Genomic DNA, 18,849 nt, shown 5'->3' on the forward strand with positions numbered 1-18,849 from the left:
ATGTTAAATCAGTCAGTTGTAGCCTTTTATAGACTCAGAGCAGCAAAATATCTAATTCAAAATGTACAAAAGAGCTTGTTTTTATCATTGTTTGCATCATTTTAGGCCTTTAAGACTGTTTGCTCACAACGCACATTCCCCAAAACCTAAGCCTATGTTTCAAGCAGACAATGGTCAGGTGTTCAAATCCGTTTAGACTGGTTTTATAAACTATTTGTGCGTGCTACACATTGGTAATGGATTGAGTCCCCCTATTTAAGTGTGAAAGCACTTTGAGCACTGAGAAAGCACGACATGCACTGTATCATGATGACAATTGTATCACTTACAATGAAAATGACGCTCATATTACCTGCTCACTTTTACATTTTGACATGTTATTCCAGTTGAGCGCAACATGCTGGACTTCCCCCAGCATGTGTCCTCCTCCAAGGACGTGCGCACGGCTAGCACCGACGCCGACAAGAAGCTGTCAGAGTTTGATGTGGAGATGAGCATGAGGGAGGACGTCTACCGGAGGATCGTGGCACTGGAGGTGAGGAGGGCCATATGAGATCAATACAGAGGGTACCAATAGATAAAAGATGTCAATAGTCTATAGTGGCTTCCTCTCCTCATCTCCTTATTCTTCATCTGCACTGATCTTAAAATACAATCAGTGCATGTGCTTTCATCTTCCCACTTCATTAGATCAGTACTAATAAAGGAGAGGAAAAGGGGAGCCACGACCTGTTGAGCTGTACCTAGGAAGATATCGATAGGTGATTCCTGTATGTTTTTACATGCTATTGCCTCATGTTGTCTTTAGAATTATCTTATGGCTACGTAAAGGTTGGGTGGAGTATCATTCTCATTGGCTGAGTTCTGCTTTTAACCTCTCACAGGGGAAGGTTGACGATGACACGCTTACTCAGGAATCCAAGAGGTACATGGAGAGGCTGATCAAGCTGGGCCGAAGAAACGGCCTCCACCTGCCCAAAGAAACACAGGATGTAAGAGACTTTACCGTTTTCACGGACCCCCCCAAACCCCACACCAATCCCACTCCCAACGGCCAGTATACAGTATCAGTTCTCTATGTTTGACAGGTAGTATGAAACTGCGGCTTGGAATATTGTTTATTCATACTATGCAATGTATTCTCAGTGAATTTAGTAATGTTTTTCCCCCCTGTTCAGAGAAATTAGCCATTGAAGTCTTGCATTTTTCCCCCATAAATGTATGTGAAAGTACCACTTTTGACCATTCGATGCAGCTGTTTCTGCTGTTACTGCCACACCCTTTTATCCATTTAGCTGGTTTCTTGTGTTTATTAAATGGACCCTTTTGCAACTTTGTGTATAAAACATTAGCCTTTGTCCATGATGAAAAGGTTTGGTCATCCATACAATTCAAGCCAGTCCTCCATGAAAGCAATTCAAACACACACAAACTGTCCTTCTCTTAGGCTTAATCTGTGTCCAGGAAACGGCCCCTGTGTGTGTAGTTTATTCCCTTCCAAAAAGGTCTGGATTAGTTAGACCATTTCTGGTGAACAAGCAAACCAACAGCAGTTCTAAAGGTTTCAATGTCCCAAATACACACTGTATATTGTTTTGTAATGGTGTTGGGTTTAATGGTAAATATCACTAATCAAACAACATAGAAATGTTTTCTAACCATTTTATTGAAAAACATAAGACTGCTATGTAATGGTTTATAATTGTATTATTTTATTAGGGTTGTCACAACATTTTAGTCTCTAGCCCATTTCTCCATCACATTTTTGGACTTGTAGGAAAAGTCTTCATATGAGAATTGCACCATAGGGATAACCCTCTCAGGGAGCTGCCGATTGTTGGGTTGAAGTATTAGGTTGCTAAGAGAAGGACAAACTGAATTGCTTTCATGGAGGACTGGCTTGACTTGTGAGGATGACCACACTATTTATTTTCATAATGCGCAAAAACTATATATTTTCTACCCAAAGTTGCAAAAGCATTTTTGTGATCCATTTAATAAACACAAGAGACCAGCGACATGGATAAAAGTGTGTGGCAGTAACCGCAGGAACAGCGGCATCTACTGGGAAAAATCTGGTGTTTTCACAGTGATTTATGGGGGAAAATGCAAGCGACTTCAATGGCTAATTTCTCTGAACGGAGGAAAAACCACCAATACATTACATAGGATGAATAAAGAATACTGTAAGCCGCAGCTTCATACTACTTGTCAAACATACAGAATTTATACTGGCCTTTGGGGTGGGCTTGGTGTGAGGTTTGGGTGGGTCTGTGGGTGTCTTTTGACCATTTATTTGGATTCCTCACGTCTTAATCATTGTTAAAAGGTTTGGTTTTGGTCCAAATCGGATGTTTTAGTGCTATATCTATTGAGTAGTATATGAATCCTATACATTGAAATGGCCAATTTTGGGTGCAGTCGATTAGCTTAATTTCTCACAGTTCAAATAATCTTTCAACAAAATAATGTTATTGGCATGCTAATCTTATCTGTTCCTAACAGAAATGATTTCAGAACAATCTGAGATGGTGGGTGTCAATCTTCTTTCTTGTGCTTTTTGAGGTGGAATGACTCGTGTCATACTTTGATCTACAGTAGGTTCACTGTTGTCAACTTATTGACTTTACCTATCTAATCCAAACAGGAAGTCAAGAGGATCAGGAAGAGGCTGAGCAACCTGTGCATTGACTTCAACAAGCACCTGAACGAGGACACCACTAGTCTGGCTTTCACCAGAGAGGAGCTGGGTGAGTCCATGTTCACTGGGCCTAACAGTTCAGACCCCATTTCTGTTGTTGGACCTTTGCTCATATAAATAATAGGTACTATCCAATAATAGTAACTAAATAGTACTTAATAGTATTGGTATCAATTCCAATTTGTTAAAATATCTTCATTAAAAATAGATGGCCCTATGAATTGGAATTTCAGTATACTATCTACTGAATTGACTCAAAGTGAACTGAAGTAACCAAAGTGAAATTCATCCCAACCTGGCTCTTTACAAACTATAAGCTCACAGGCACCTATCGAAGCCTCCCTGTTCTCTTGTAGCAGTAACGATCAAAAGGATGCCAAAAACATAACTTTCACCGACAGTTGCTGTGCCGTTCGACCTTAACTGATTCATCAACATTAAGGGGAATCCCACTTAATGGAAACTGTTGTAGAATTTAAATGTCTCATTCTTGGCTATATGAAAGATCTAGCGAGTTTTCAGGTTTCTAATTTGATTGCTTAAAAAAAAGAAGATTCTAAAAGCACTAACATTGAAAGTAAATCCATAAGTATGACTTCTGACATGTATGACGATGCACTTCAGGCGGTCTCCCTGAGGACTTCCTGAGCTCGCTGGAGCAGGACGGGGACAAGCTGAAGATCACGCTCAAGTACCCCCACTACTTCCCGACCATGAAGAAGTGCTTCATCCCCGAGACCCGCAAGAAGCTGGAGGAGGCCTTCAACTCTCGCTGCAAAGAGGTGAGCCATTGTCTGTTCTGTGTGAGACAGTGATACTATCCTGTACTGGGAAAGGGTTGACCAGAGAAAGTACTTGAAACAAGAAAATCGCAGAGCCCCCGAGAAACTCAAAGAAAGTCGAACTGCTGCACGAAACGTTTACAATTTTTTTTTAGTTTATTCTCTGAGCACCAAGGATAACCTGTAAAGTTACTTAAAATGGTCCCCTGGAATGGATTTCAGCCCTCACCCTCTGTCATTTTCCCCTGGTGTAGAAGAACTCTGCCATCCTGAAGGAGCTGGTGCAGTTGAGAGCCCAGAAGAGCTCCCTGCTGGGCTTCAACACCCACGCTGACTTTGTCCTAGAGATGAACATGGCCAAGTCTGGCAAGAAGGTGGCCGGCTTCCTAGGTGGGTGTTACTGATCGAGACTGGGTACAACTAACTGAAAGGTTATGGTGCGTTGTTCCATTTCCAAATGACCAGTGTACATTTTGCTAGTTGTTTTGTGATTAACTATTCATAGCTGCAGAGGCTGCTGTCAGTTGTATCAGAAACAATGTAGTGCTTCATCTGCTTCACTATACTCCCCTTACCCCACTGGCCGTAACCACCCTGTTCCATTTTAGTAAAAGTATTGATGTCATATTGTATTTGTTGAGGGCATTGCTCACACTCAACTATGCATTTACAAACAAAACTGCTACAACACAAAATGGTTCACATTGCAAAAATGGAATGACAGCAGTGCACACAGGATGCATGTTTTTCTGCATAGAAAAGTCTTGGGCCAGCCGCCCTAAGTGTTTTCTATTTAAATGTTTTATAATTTTCGGGATGGAAAACGTTTTCAGTGTAAACTCAAACGACTAACACCTGATATAAAGTATGTAGAAAAGATAATGGACCTATATTTTTTTTAATAAGATCATCTTTGAGAACTAACAATCAGCAAAATAATGCATTCAGGGGTATTTCTGTCATGGCATGGGGCCTCTGTTGTTTTTGTTATGTTTGAGTCACTCCGATAGCATAAGAACACAGCATAAGCCATGGCAAAAAGTGTAGAATTGCAGGAAATTAGCTTTAAAGAGCCACTGAACTGCCTGATTTGGCCTCATTTTGAAGCTTGGTCATTAAGAAATGCTTAGCGATCATGACTTAAGCCAAACGAGAGTTGCCTTGGGGGCGTGTTGTGTTTCCCCCCCTTTGCTGTTATAACAGCCTCCACTCATTCTGGGAAGGCTTTCCATTAGATGTTGGAACATTGCTGCGGGGACTTGCTTCCATTCAGCCACAAGCGCATTAGTGAGGTCGGGCACTGATGTTGGGTGATTAGTCCTGGCTCACAGTCGGCGTTCCAATTCATCCCAAAGGTGTTCGATGGGGTTGAGGTCAGGGCTCTGTGCAGGCCAGTCAAGATCTTCCACACCGATCGCGACAAACCATTTCTGTATGGACCTCGCTTTGTGCATGGGGGCATTGTCATGCTGAAACAGGAAAAGGCCTTCCCCAAACTGTTGCCACAAAGTTGGAAGCACAGAATCGTCTAGAATGTCATTGTATGCTGTAGCGTTAAGATTTCCCTTCACTGGAACTAAGGGGCCTAGCCACCTGTGTGCAATCTAAGTCTCACATGATCTGTCACATGATCTCAGTATATATACACCTGTTCTGAAAGGCCCCAGAGTGTGCAACACCACTAAGCAAGGGGCAGCACCAGGCAAGCGGTAACATGAAGACCAAGGAGCTCTCCAAACAGGTCAGGGACAAAGTTGTGGAGAAGTACAGATCAGAGTTTGGTTATAAAAAAATATCTGAAACTTTGAACATCCCACAGAGCACCATTAAATCCATTATTTAAAAATGGAAAGAATATGGCACCACAACAAACCTGCCAAGAGAGGGCCGCCCACCAAAACTCACGGACCAGGCAAGGAGGGCATTAATCAGAGAGGCAACAAAGAAACCAAAGATAACTCTGAAGGAGCTGCAAAGCTCCACAGCGGAGATTGGAGTATCTGTCCATAGGACCACTTTAAGCTGTACACTCCACAGAGCTGGACTTTACGGAAGAGTGGCCAGAAAAAGGCATTGCTTAAAGAAAAAAATAAGCAAACACGTTTGGTGGTCGCCAAAAGGCTTGTGGGAGACTCCCCAAACATATGGAAGAAGGTACTCTGGTCACATGAGACTAAAATTGAGCTTTTTGGCCATCAAGGAAAATGCTATGTCTGGCGCAAACCCAACACCTCTCATCACCCCAAGAACACCATCCCCACAGTGAAGCATGGTGGTGGCAGCATCATGCTGTGGGGTTGTTTTTCATCGGCAGGGACTGGGAAACTAAATACAGGGAAATTCTTGAGGGAAACCTGTTTCAGTCTTCCAGAGATTTGAGACTGGGACGGAGTTTCACCTTCCAGCAGGACAATGACCCTAAGCATACTGCTAAAGCAACACTTGAGTGGTTTAAGGGGAAACATTTCAATGTCTTGGAATGGCCTAGTCAAAGTTTAGACCTCAATCCAATTGAGAATCTGGGGTATGACTTAAAGATTGCTGTACACCAGTGGAACCCATTCAACTTGAAGGAGCTGGAGCAGTTTTGCCTTGAAGAATGGGCAAAAATCCCAGTGGCTAGATGTGCCAAGCTTATAGAGACATACCCCAAGAGACTTACAGCTGTAATTGCTGCAAATGGTGGCTCTACAAAGTATTGACTTGGGGGGGGGGGGTGAATAGTTATGCACGATCAAGTAGTTTTTTTGTCTTGTTTCTTGTTTGTTTTACAATAACAAATATTTTGCATCTTCAAAGTGGTAGGCATGTTCTGTAAATCAAATGATACAAACCCCCCCAAAAATCAATTTTAATTCCAGGTTGTACGGCAACAAAATAGGAAAAATGCAAAGGGGGTGAATACTTTCGCAAACCACTGTACTAGCTAGCTAGCCAAGCCACATAAATGGACTTGCCATCGCCAGTCCTGGAACTCCATGGGTTACCACCAGAAATTTTAGGTCAACCCTCAACAAGTTATCAAAAACAAAAAAGTGAAATAGAATCGCACCACTCAATTAACATATAGTGAAAAATTACTTTCTCTAGTTTGGAAGTATATAATTTATATGCTAATAGGGGGACTGTAACTACAGAATAGATTCAGGCAAGAGATGCTGACGCCCTTACTATGCAACCAGCTGTGTACGTTGCTGACATGTTTTGCTATTTGTTGCCAGTGCCATAGCTAGACGAGTACCATCCTTCATTTATTTTGCCCTAGAAAATACACAAACATTTAAGAAAAGGCATGTTGTTTTGGGTTAGCAGATGAAGCCCCCGAATGCTAGGTAGGTAGCTAGCTACCTACCTTGCAAATCTGGGTTAGTTACAGTTTCTTCAGAAACTATTCACACCTCTCGACTTTTTCCACATTTTGTTGTTTTACAGCGTGAATTTTAATTGAGATGTTTTAGTCACTGGCCTACACACAATACCCCATAATGTCAAAGTGGAATTATGTTTTTAGAAATGTTTGCAAATGAATAAAAATGAAAAGCTGAAGTGTTCAACCCCTTTTTGTTATGACAAACCTAAATAAGTTCAGGAGTAAGAATTTGCTTAACAAGTCACATAATAAATTGCATGGACTTACTGCAAAAATACTGTTTAACATAATTTTTTGAATGACACAAACAGTTATCTGTAAGGTTGAGCAGTGAATTTCAAACACAGATTAAACCACAAAGACCAGGGAGGTTTTCCAATGCCTCGCAAAGAAGGACACCTACTGGTAGATGGGTAAAAAAAAAGAAGCAGACATTGAATATCCATTTGAGCATGGTGAAGTTATTAATTACACTTTGGATGGTGTATCAATACACCCACTAAGATACAGGGGTCCTTCCTAACTCAGTTACCGGAGAGAACGGAAACCGCTCAGGGATTTCACCATGAGGCCAATGGTGACTTTAAAACAGTTAGAGTTTAATGGCTGTGATAGGAGAAAACTGAGGATGGATCAACAACATTGTAGTTACTGCACAATACTAACCTAATTGACAGAGTGAAAAGAAGGAAGCCTGTACAGAATAAAAATATTTCAAAACATGCATCCTGTTTGCAACAAGGCTTCCTCAAAATACTGCAAAAAATGTGGCAAAGCAAATACTTTTTGTCCTGAATACAAAGTGTTATGTTTGGGGCAAATCCAATACAACACATTACTGACTACCACTCCATATTTTCAAGCGTAGTGGTGGCTGCATCATGTTATTTTACATTTTAGTCATTTAGCAGACGCTCTTTTCCAGAGCGTCTTACAGGAGCAATTAGGGTTAAGTGCCTTGCTCAAGGGCACATCGACAGATTTTTCACCTAGTCGGCTCGGGGATTAGAACCAGCGACCTTTCGGTTACTGGCACAACGCTCTTAACCACTAAGCTACCTGCCGCCCTATATTATGGGAATGTTTGTAATTGTTAAGGACTGGGGAGTTTTTCAGGATAAAAAATAAATGCAATGGAGCTAAGCACAAGCAAAATCTAGAGGAAAACCTGGTTCAGTCTGTTTTCCACCAGACACTGGGAGATTAATTCACCTTTCAGCAGGACAGCAACCTAAAACACAAGGCCAAATCTACACTGGAGTTGCTTACCAAAAAGACAGTGAATGTTCCGGAGTGGCCGAGTTACAGTTTTGACTTAAATCTACTTGAAAATCTATGGCAAGACCTGAAAATGGTTGGCTAGCAATGGTCAACAACCAATTTGACAGAGCTTAAATTTTTCTAAAAGAATGTGCAAATATTGCGCAATTCATGTGTCTAAAGCTCTTAGAGATTTCCCTAGAAAGACTCACAGCTGTAATCTCTACTAAAGGTGCTTCTACAAAAGTATTGTGTATTTCATTTTCAATACATTTGCAAAAATTTCATTTTTTCACTTTGTCATTGGGGGTATTGTGTGTGTAGATGAGTGAGAAAATAATCAATTTTGAATTCAGGCTGTAACACAACAAAATGTGAAATAAGTCAAGGGGTATGAATACTTTCTGAAGGCACTGTATCAATATCTTTGTCCGAGTTGAAATGTATTGGCTAGCTAGTGAGCCAGTTCGAGTCAACATTATTGAAAGCAAGTATCCAATGCCTGCCCTGCATTGATCCTAAATGCAAATAGCCTACAGTTAGCTGTTGTTAGCAAGGTAGCTAGCTAACGTGAGCTATGCACATCTTCCTCTGACATGCTACATCACGTTACAAGTTAGCTTGGTGTATTTAGCTAGCTACAGTATCATTCCCCTTTTATCTGTGGTATCATAGCTAGCCTGGCTCGCTAGCATTATAATGTTGTATAGCCAAAAGTAGCTACTAGCTAGGTAGTACCAGCTATCTTGCACTTAGCTAACATACTCAACAATGGATGTAATCCATTCCTGGCCATCTGGCAATACTGTTGAAATGCATTGGAAGTTTGCACCAACTTTATTGAAGCCCATTTTCACTCCTATTTATTGATCGAAATGTGCGTGCGTTGCACCCATATACAGACTTGACAACATTATCCACTAACTCCACATGGCAGCTGGGGGCGGACCACAATGCATTGTCTCTGGGCAATTGGGCATCATTGGCAAAAGTGGGCATGTAAGTAATTCATACCCAACCGTCAAGTAAGTTGTGACGAACGCACTTACAAAACTGTTTTTTTTGATGAGACTGACTTTAGGACCAGTTATCCTATTTACACTTTGTAGGCAATTTTGACACTAGAATAAATGTTTCTGACTCATATCGATGCCACAAACTGCATAAAAATGGTATCCACAAGTTCACCTGACTGGGGAAATAGATAAAAAAGGGCCTCGTATCCCTTTAAATCCCAAAATCCCGAAGTATCCCTTTAAAACAGCAACATTTTGTTTCTGCGGCCAAGAGGAGGGCCTCTAAAATGTTCAGTTGGCGACTGCGCCCCTAACCACACACTGCTTTGCCCCTGTCACGCCCACTACCTAAACTCCATTTTGATCCAGAAAAAACCTTAACGCACACACAGTTTCCACCCCTCACATCTCTGCTCTAATGTGTGTGTGTGTGTGTGTGTCTGTCTGTCTTTGGGAGGGATTGGGATCAAGCAGGAGACAAACTTCCTTTGGGTACATTTGACAGTAAGGTAATCTTCCTTTTCTCCAGAGGAACTGGCCTGTAAATTGAAGCCCCTGGGAGAGGAGGAGCGCAAGGTCATCCTCAAGCTGAAGAAGAAGGAGTGCCAGAAGAGGGGCCTGCCCTTCAAGGGCGAGTTATATGCGTGGGACACACGCTACTTCATGACCCAGGTAGACCATAGGGAAAAACAACAAATGTCTGCAGCTCTGTTATGCTGGGCACCCAACAGTAATCTTTTTAACACATACATAAATACATTGGCGTGGGGGGATGTCAGAGTTGTAGAATGCAAAGGTTATTGTGCTGTTGTATTAAATAATTGCTATACAAGTATGTGCAAGCCAATACAGTGGGGGAAAAAAGTATTTAGTCAGCCACCAATTGTGCAAGTTCTCCCACTTAAAAAGATGAGAGAGGCCTGTAATTTTCATCATAGGTACACGTCAACTATGACAGACAAAATTAGATTTTTTTTCTCCAGAAAATCACATTGTAGGATTTTTAATGAATTTATTTGCAAATTATGGTGGAAAATAAGTATTTGGTCAATAACAAAAGTTTCTCAATACTTTGTTATATACCCTTTGTTGGCAATGACACAGGTCAAACGTTTTCTGTAAGTCTTCACAAGGTTTTCACACACTGTTGCTGGTATTTTGGCCCATTCCTCCATGCAGATCTCCTCTAGAGCAGTGATGTTTTGGGGCTGTCGCTGGGCAACATGGACTTTCAACTCCCTCCAAAGATTTTCTATGGGGTTGAGATCTGGAGACTGGCTAGGCCACTCCAGGACCTTGAAATGCTTCTTACGAAGCCACTCCTTCGTTGCCCGGGCGGTGTGTTTGGGATAATAATAATAATATAATATGCCATTTAGCAGACGCTTTTATCCAAAGCGACTTACAGTCATGCGTGCATACATTTTTGTGTATGGGTGGTCCCGGGGATCGAACCCACTACCTTGGCGTTACAAGCGCCGTGCTCTACCAGTTGAGCTACAGAGGACCAACGTGGCTGAAAGACCCAGCCACGTTTCATCTTCAATGCCCTTGCTGATGGAAGTAGGTTTTCACTCAAAATCTCACGATACATGGCCCCATTCATTCTTTCCTTTACACGGATCAGTCGTCCTGGTCCCTTTGCAGAAAAACAGCCCCAAAGCATGATGTTTCCACCTCCATGCTTCACGGTTGGGATGGTGTTCTTGGGGTTGTACTCATCCTTCTTCTTCCTCCAAACACGGCGAGTGGAGTTTAGACCAAAAAGCTATATTTTTGTCTCATCAGACCACATGACCTTCTTCCATTCCTCCTCTGGATCATCCAGATGGTCATTGGCAAACTTCAGACGGGCCTGGGCATGCGCTGGCTTGAGCAGGGGGACCTTGCGTGCGCTGTAGGATTTTAATCCATTACGGTGTAGTGTGTTACTAATGGTTTTCTTTGAGACTGTGGTCCCAGCTCTCTTCAGGTCATTGACCAGGTCCTGCCGTGTAGTTCTGGGCTGATCCCTCACCTTCCTCATGATCATTGATGCCCCACGAGGTGAGATCTTGCATGGAGCCCCAGACCGAGGGTGATTGACCGTCATCTTGAACTTCTTCCATTTTCTAATAATTGCGCCAACAGTTGTTGCCTTCTCACCAAGCTGCTTGCCTATTGTCCTGTAGCCCATCCCAGCCTTGTGCAGGTCTACAATTTTATCCCTGATGTCCTTACACAGCTCTCTGGTCTTGGCCATTGTGGAGAGGTTGGAGTCTGTTTGATTGAGTGTGTGGACAGGTGTCTTTTATACAGGTAACGAGTTCAAACGGGTGCAGTTAATACAGGTAATGAGTGGAGAACAGGAGGGCTTCTTAAAGAAAAACTAACAGGTCTGTGAGAGCCGGAATTCTTACTGGTTGGTAGGTGATCAAATACTTATGTCATGCAATAAAATGCAAATGAATTACTTAAAAATCATACAATGTGATTTTCTGGATTTTTGTTTTAGATTCCGTCTCTCACAGTTGAAGTGTACATGTGATAAAAATTACAGACCTCTTCATGCTTTGTAATTAGGAAAACCTGCAACATCGGCAGTGTATCAAATACTTGTTCTCTCCACTGTATCTACAGTAGACTAGGTTTGTTGCCGTCCACTTATGACTGGCTACCTGGTGCAGGCATGTTGTTGAGTTGCTGAGCAACCGAGTTGCTAGACACAGTTTTAGAACTCGGAGAATCGGCTGAAAAATACACTACCTGTCAAAAGTTTGGACACACTCATTCAAGGGTTTTTCTTTTCTTTTTACTATTTTCTACATTGTAGAGTAATCGTGAAGACATCAAAACAATGAAATAACACATCATGTAGGAACCAAAAAGTGTTAAACAAATAGCCACCCTTTGCCTTGATGTCAGCTTTGCACACTCTTGGGATTCTCTCAACCAGCTTCATGAGGTAGTCACATGCATTTCAATTAACAAGTGTGCCTTCTTAAAAGTTGTGGAATTTCTTTCCTTCTTAATGCGTTTGAGCCAATCAGTTGTGTTGTGACAAGGTAGTGTCACGACTTCCGCCGAGGCTGCCTCCCCTCCTTGTTCGGGCAGGTTTCGGCGTTCGTCGTCACCGGCTTACTAGCTACTGCCGCTCCCATTCTCATCACTCCACTTGTCTTGTCAATCACACACACCTGGTGCTCATCCCCTAATTAGTCTGTGTATAAGTGTTCCCTCTGCCCCCTTGTCTTTGTGAGTGATTGTTCTATGTGGGAGGAGAGTAGCTCGGTTGAGATACTCTCATTTATTTAGCCAGGGTTGATTTTTCCCCTGTGTTATTACATTTATTGTATTTTCTGAGACTGTGTTTGGTCAGGGAGGATTGTTTCCCCTGTACCTGTTTCGATTGCCGTTGTAGGCGCATTGTATGTCTGGAAGGAATAAATTCTGCATCCGGTTATTTTACTCCTGCGCCTGACTCCGTCCATCATTCACCACAGGTAGGGGGGGTATACAGAAAATAGCCCTATTTGGTAAAAGGCCAAGTCCATATTATGGCAAGAACAGCTCAAATAAGCAAAGAGAAACGACAGTCCATCATTACTTTAAGACATGAAGGTCCGTCAATACGAAACATTTCAGTTGCAAAAACCATCAAGCTCTATGATGAAACTGGCTCTCATGAGGACCGCCACAGGAATGGAAGACCCAGAGTTACCTCTGCTGTAGAGGATAAGTTCATTAGTTACCAGCCTCAGAAATTGCAGCCCAAATAAATGCTTTACAGAGTTCAAGTAACAGCACACATCTCAACATCAACTGTTCAGAGGAGACCGTGTGAATCTGGCCTTCATGGACGAATTGCTGCAACGAAACCACTACGAACGGACACCAATAATAAGAAGAGACTTGCTTGTCCCAAGAAATACAAGCAATGGACATTAGACCGTGGACATTTGTCCTTTGGTCTGGAGTCCAAATTGGAATTTTTTGGTTCTAACCGCCTTGGCTTTGTGAGATGCGGTGTGGGTGAACGGATGATCTCCGCATGTGTATTTCCCACCGTAAAGCATGGAGGAGGAGGTGTTATGATGTGGGGGTGCTTTGCTGGTGACACTGTCTGTGATTTATTTAGAATTCAAGGCACACTTAACCAGCATGGCTACCACAGCATTCTGCAGCGATACTCCATCCCATCTGGTTTGTGCTTAGTGGGACTATCATTTGTTTTTCAACAGGACAATGACCCAACACACCTCCAGGCTGTGTAAGGGCTATTTGACCAAGAAGGAGAGTGATGGAATGCTCCATCAGATGACCTGGCATCCACAATCCCTCAACCTCAACCCAATTGAGATGGTTTGGGATGAGTCAGACCGCAGAGTGAAGGAAAAGCAGCCAACAAGTGCTCAGCATATGTGGGAACTTCTTCAAGACTGTTGGAAAAGCTTTCCAGGTGAAGCTGGTTGAGAGAATGCTAAGAATGTGCAAAGCTGTCATCAAGGCAAATGGTGCCTATTTGAAGAATCTAAAATATCAAATATGTTTTGATTTGTTTAACCATGTGTGTTATTTCATAGTTTTGATGTCTTCACTATTATTCTACAATGTAGAAAATAGTAAAAATAAAGAAAAACCCTGGAATGAGTAGGTGCCCAAACTTTTGACTGGTACTGTATGTTGGCATTGTCAGAAATGCTTCAAAAAGGTAGCACATTGTTGGTTCTTATTGGGCACGTGAGGGTGATAAATTGTGCATCGTACAAACTGTTGCAGCTCAACTTATTCCGTCCAAATGGAACCAAGTCTGATGGTCATTTTATGGACGCTGTAGTGTCGTTTTAATCCGACGTCTAGAATTTGAGCTAGGTTTGGGCAAAAAAATTACGCTAAAGACTTTGAAAAATCCAGTACGTGGTTCTCGGTAACGGCTGAACTGATCATGCCAAGAGGCGGGGTGTGTGTTGTGTACCTCCAAGTTTATTTGCAAAGTTTCATCGACATTGGTGTCATATTGGCTTAGATATGATGGTAGGAAGATTTGAATTTAACATTGAGCATTTACATAAGTATTCAGACCTTTACTCAGTACTTTGATGAAGCACCTTCACAGCGATTCCAGCCTTGAGTCTTCTTGGGTATGACGCTACAAGCTTGGCACATCTGTATTTGGGGAGTTTCTCCCATTCTTCTCTGCAGATCTTCTCAAGCTCTGTCGGGTTGGATGGGGAGCGTCGCTGCACAGCTATTTTCAGGTCTCTCCAGAGCTGTTCGATTGGGTTCAAGTCCGGGCTATGGCTGGGCCACTCAAGGATATTCAGAGACTTGTTCCGAAGCCACTCCTGCGTTGTCTTGGCTGTGTGCTTAGGGTTGTTGTCCTGTTGGAACCTTCGCCCCAGTCTGAGGTCCTGAGCGCTCTGAAGTCACCCAGTAAAATACTACTTGAGTAAAAGTCTAAAAGTATTTGGTATTAAATATACTTAAGTATCAAAAGTAAAAGTACAAATAATTTCAAATTCCTTATATTAAGCAAACCAGGTGGCGCCATTTTCTTGTTTTTTATTTATTTACGTAAAACCAGGGGCACACTCCAACACTTAGACATAATTTACAAACGAAGCATGTGTGTTTAGTGAGTCTGCCAGATCAGAGGCAGTAGGGATGACCAGGGATGTTCTCTTGATAAGCGCGTGAATTGGACCCTTTTCCTGTCCTGCTAATCATTCAAAATGTAATGAGTACTTTTGGGTGTCAGGGAAAATGTATGGAGTAAAAAGTACATCATTTTCTTTAGGAATGTAGTGAAGGTAAAGTAGTCAAAAATATAAATAGTAAAGTACAGATACCCAAAAAAAACTACTTAAGTAGTACTTTCAAATATTTGTACTTAAGTACTTTACACCACTGGCTCTGACATGCATTGTCAGCTGTGGGACCTTATATAGACCGGTGTGTGCCTTTCCAAATCATGTCCAATCAATTGGATTTACCACAGGTGGACTCCAATCAAGTTGTAATAACATCTCAAGGATGTCAAGGGGTCTGAATACTTTCCGAATGCAGTGTATAATGCAAAAAATATATAACGTAATTTTAAAAAATCATAGCTCTGTATTTTTCACTGCGGTGGTAGAGCTGACCTAGTGGCCTATGCGGCCTATATTTTCCCCTGAAGGGATAAAGTGTTGAATTGAATCTGCCCCACTGTAGGTGGAGGAGACCCAATATGCGGTGGACCAGAACCAGCTGAAGGAGTACTTCCCCATGGAGGTTGTGACCCGGGGCCTGCTGGACATCTACCAGGAACTGCTGAACCTCACCTTTGACCTGGTGGAGGACGCCCCCGTGTGGCACGACGACGTCACCCTCTACTCCGTCAAGGACCGCACCACGGGCACGGTGGTGGGACAGTTCTACCTGGACCTCTTCCCAAGGTGAGTCAGAGGAAAGCGGAGGAGATTGAAAAGGGCAGAGGATTTTAATGATGGCTGCATACAATTAGTTATGTATGATGATTTATTTTGATATAACCATCTTTTGTAAGGATTTTATAGTTTTGGGGGTAAGGTATTTTATTTCATTGCTCTCCAGAGTTGCGGTTGAATTTGTCTACTGCAATTGAAACAGAGAAGAGCCCACCTTTGCTCCTCCACATTATGAGGGAGACAATAAAATACAAATGTTTAGCCAGTCATATTGAACAGTCATGGTAATTGTGCGTAACCCCTCCCAGAGAGGGGAAGTTCGGCCACGCGGCCTGCTTTGGCCTGCAGCCCGGCTGTCTACTGTCGGACGGGACCCACCAGATGGCGGTGGCGGCCATGGTGGCCAACTTCAGCAAGCCCACGGCCGACGCCCCCTCTCTCCTGCAGCACGATGAGGTGGAGACGTACTTCCACGAGTTTGGCCACGTCATGCACCAGCTCTGCGCTCAGGTGTGTTTGTGTGTGTGGTGTCATTGCTGGTACACAGTATACAACGTTGTTTAGTTCCTAAGCACTGAAATTAATGTTTGAGTAAAGGCATTTTAGTGTGATGGTTAATATATTTCCTGCTCTCAATACGTCATTAGCTATTTAATACCTGTAAAATCAACGTAAAACACATTTGTAAGCAGTGACTTTTAGCCCGTTTTAATGCCTGAGAGGGCAGTGTACTCCTCAATGACTATTCAGTATAAAATATATATTTGATATGGTATACAAAATGTAATCAAACTGAAATGAACACCAAAATGATATGCCCCTCCCCTTTTTCTGTCTAGTTTAATGTCTAATAGTAGTTATACTGCAGGATGCTGGGATTAACAGATGCATGTCTCTCCTCTCTCTGCTGCTCCCAGGCGGACTTTGCCATGTTCAGTGGGACACACGTGGAGCAGGACTTTGTGGAGGCGCCCTCCCAGATGCTGGAGAACTGGGTGTGGGAGAAGGAGCCCCTGCAGCGCATGTCCAAACACTACAAGACGGGTGCCCCCATCCCTGATGACCTGCTGGACAAACTCATTAAGTCCCGCTTGGCCAACACTGGTGGGTCACCATGAAACAACACCCTGGCTCTTTCATAGAACACCCCGCTTAATAATACCCTTTACACCAGTGCTGGAGTTTAGGTTATTGGGCACTCCTGAAGAGCTACTAGGTTTAAAGGCTTCAGTGTGTTAATGCGTTAACCCTCTCCCTCCCATGCAGGTCTGTTTAACCTGCGTCAGATCGTCCTGGCCAAGGTGGACCAGGCCCTACACACCAAGAATGGGCTGGACCCGGCCGAGGAGTACGCCCGGCTGAGCCAGGAGATCCTGGGCGTGCCTGCATCCTCAGGTCAGAGACAACCTCAACCAATGGGCCAAACCACCATCACAGCTGTAGTTTGGTAGCCTTGTCCCAGATCTGTTTTAGTCATCTTGCCAACTCCTATAGTCATTGTCAGCTTTTAAAACAAATCATTTTTCCTTCGCCATTGTGCCCATAGGAACCGACATGCCAGCCACATTTGGCCACCTGGCAGGTGGTTACGACGCCCAGTACTACGGTTACCTCTGGAGCGAGGTCTTCTCCATGGACATGTTCTACGCCCGCTTCAAGCAGGAAGGCATCATGAACCCCAAGGTTGGCACAGCTGAGCTAGTTATTTACGATCTTAGCTGTTATTTACAATGCTGTTTTTACACTTGACCATCACCTATTATCTAGTAGTTGGTATCAGGCATCATTGGTTATTGATGCTAGTGAGCAGTGACTGCTTGCAGCCCTCCAGAACTGGAGTCATGTAGTCTGACTTGTCTTTTTCAGCGCCAAATCATTTCACCTTGGCAGAAATGTCATTGTTGTCGGCTAAAATGGTCACCTACTTGATGCTGATGAAGTGTATTTCCATCTCTTCTAGGTGGGGCTGGACTACAGAAACTGTATCCTAAAGCCTGGAGGCTCGGAGGACGCTGAAATTATGCTCAAGAACTTCCTAGGGAGGGAGCCAAAGCAAGAAGCTTTCCTCCTGAGCAAAGGACTAACGGTAGAGCTGGAGGCAGGCACTCCATGTGCCTGTTGACCAATCACAACCAGCTCAGCGTAAACACCCCCCAACCAAACATACACTTAGGACACAGGACCTACATGTTCTAGAAAGAAACGATGAAAACAAGAATTTATATGTGCTATTCCACCCTTTTTGTGCTGTGTTTTTTTGGTTTGGAGATGTTTTAAAATACAAACTGTGATTGTATGCAAGGAAGGTTGAACAAAATACATTAGCAAAGAATTGACTTGACCCATTTGTCGCCTTCTGTCAGTTTTCTCAAAAGAAGTAGCTCTTCAGGGGTTTCAAACTTATTTTGCTGATTTTATACGAAGATGATCACAGGCCACATTAAAACAGCTCGCTGGCAGCATTTGGCTCTCAGGCCGCATGTTTAAGGCCCTGATATAGAGGCATTCAGCCAGTATCTCATACAGATTCAGTATCCTTTGAAACGAGGCATAATACTGTGTCTCATTAGTATTACATAATACGAACTCCCCTGAGAATGAGTCTGTAGCCTTGAAGTACACTCGCTGCTATAAAGCTGTTACGACACACTGTCGTAAAAATACAACTGTTACTGTATAATTATAATCTTAACATATCTCTGCGGATTGGTCACTGTCAAGAGTCACGTCAGAGAAACCATCGAATATTTTTACTTTAGAAACCTCATGGTTGTATAGCAGTAGTACATTCCAAGTGAAGTATAACCTTGTGTTACAAAGGTTGCAGCCTTTGGTGTTTTGTTAGGTGTTTTTAACTTGCACTACCAGGAATATTGTAGTAGATGTTATTGCCAGTCGTAGCCAGAGGCAAACTCAGCCTTGACTCACTTTGTAAGCTCTGTAGTTAAATACCCTGATGATCAAATGAACTCCCAGGAGATTTCTGTCGTGTTCTCCGGATTCCATTTGGTCAAATGGAGCCAGTGTCAAAACAGCTTAAAGGTAGTACAGTACTGGGGAACAAACATCATGACGTATGGTCAGGGTAATGAGCTGGAATGCCTAGTCATTGTGCAAATTAAGTACATTAAAACAAGATCTCAGATCTCGAACTTATTTGAGAGGCAAGCAACTATAACCAGGTTATACTTCTGTATAAAGCTTTCTGAAATATCTGATTTTATATGAAATAGTAAAAATTTGATATTTCAGAAAAGCTTCATAAAGCATCAAATAAATGTTATGCTTAAGTATAATCCAAGCTACCATTGTG

At 42.7% G+C, this 18,849-nt stretch overlaps 1 protein-coding gene across 1 annotated transcript in view; it reads left to right on the plus strand.

The window, feature by feature from the left end:
• The window catches only part of LOC311130633 (thimet oligopeptidase-like), a 27,880-nt gene extending 10,003 nt beyond the window's left edge, over window positions 1-17,877 (plus strand). Inside the window, exons 3-14 of the mRNA XM_084163423.1 lie at window positions 387-535; window positions 885-992; window positions 2,648-2,750; window positions 3,326-3,483; window positions 3,738-3,873; window positions 9,659-9,801; window positions 15,322-15,545; window positions 15,845-16,046; window positions 16,454-16,640; window positions 16,803-16,931; window positions 17,083-17,219; window positions 17,497-17,877. Of these exons, the coding sequence (XP_084019549.1) occupies window positions 387-535; window positions 885-992; window positions 2,648-2,750; window positions 3,326-3,483; window positions 3,738-3,873; window positions 9,659-9,801; window positions 15,322-15,545; window positions 15,845-16,046; window positions 16,454-16,640; window positions 16,803-16,931; window positions 17,083-17,219; window positions 17,497-17,658 (1,838 nt within the window). The 3' untranslated portion in view covers window positions 17,659-17,877. The remainder of the gene's footprint in view (window positions 1-386; window positions 536-884; window positions 993-2,647; window positions 2,751-3,325; window positions 3,484-3,737; window positions 3,874-9,658; window positions 9,802-15,321; window positions 15,546-15,844; window positions 16,047-16,453; window positions 16,641-16,802; window positions 16,932-17,082; window positions 17,220-17,496) is intronic.
• Window positions 17,878-18,849: the final 972 nt, after the last annotated feature.

Source organism: Coregonus lavaretus (assembly GCF_964263955.1).
Source record: "Coregonus lavaretus genome assembly, chromosome: 6".
Taxonomy (NCBI): domain Eukaryota; kingdom Metazoa; phylum Chordata; class Actinopteri; order Salmoniformes; family Salmonidae; genus Coregonus; species Coregonus lavaretus.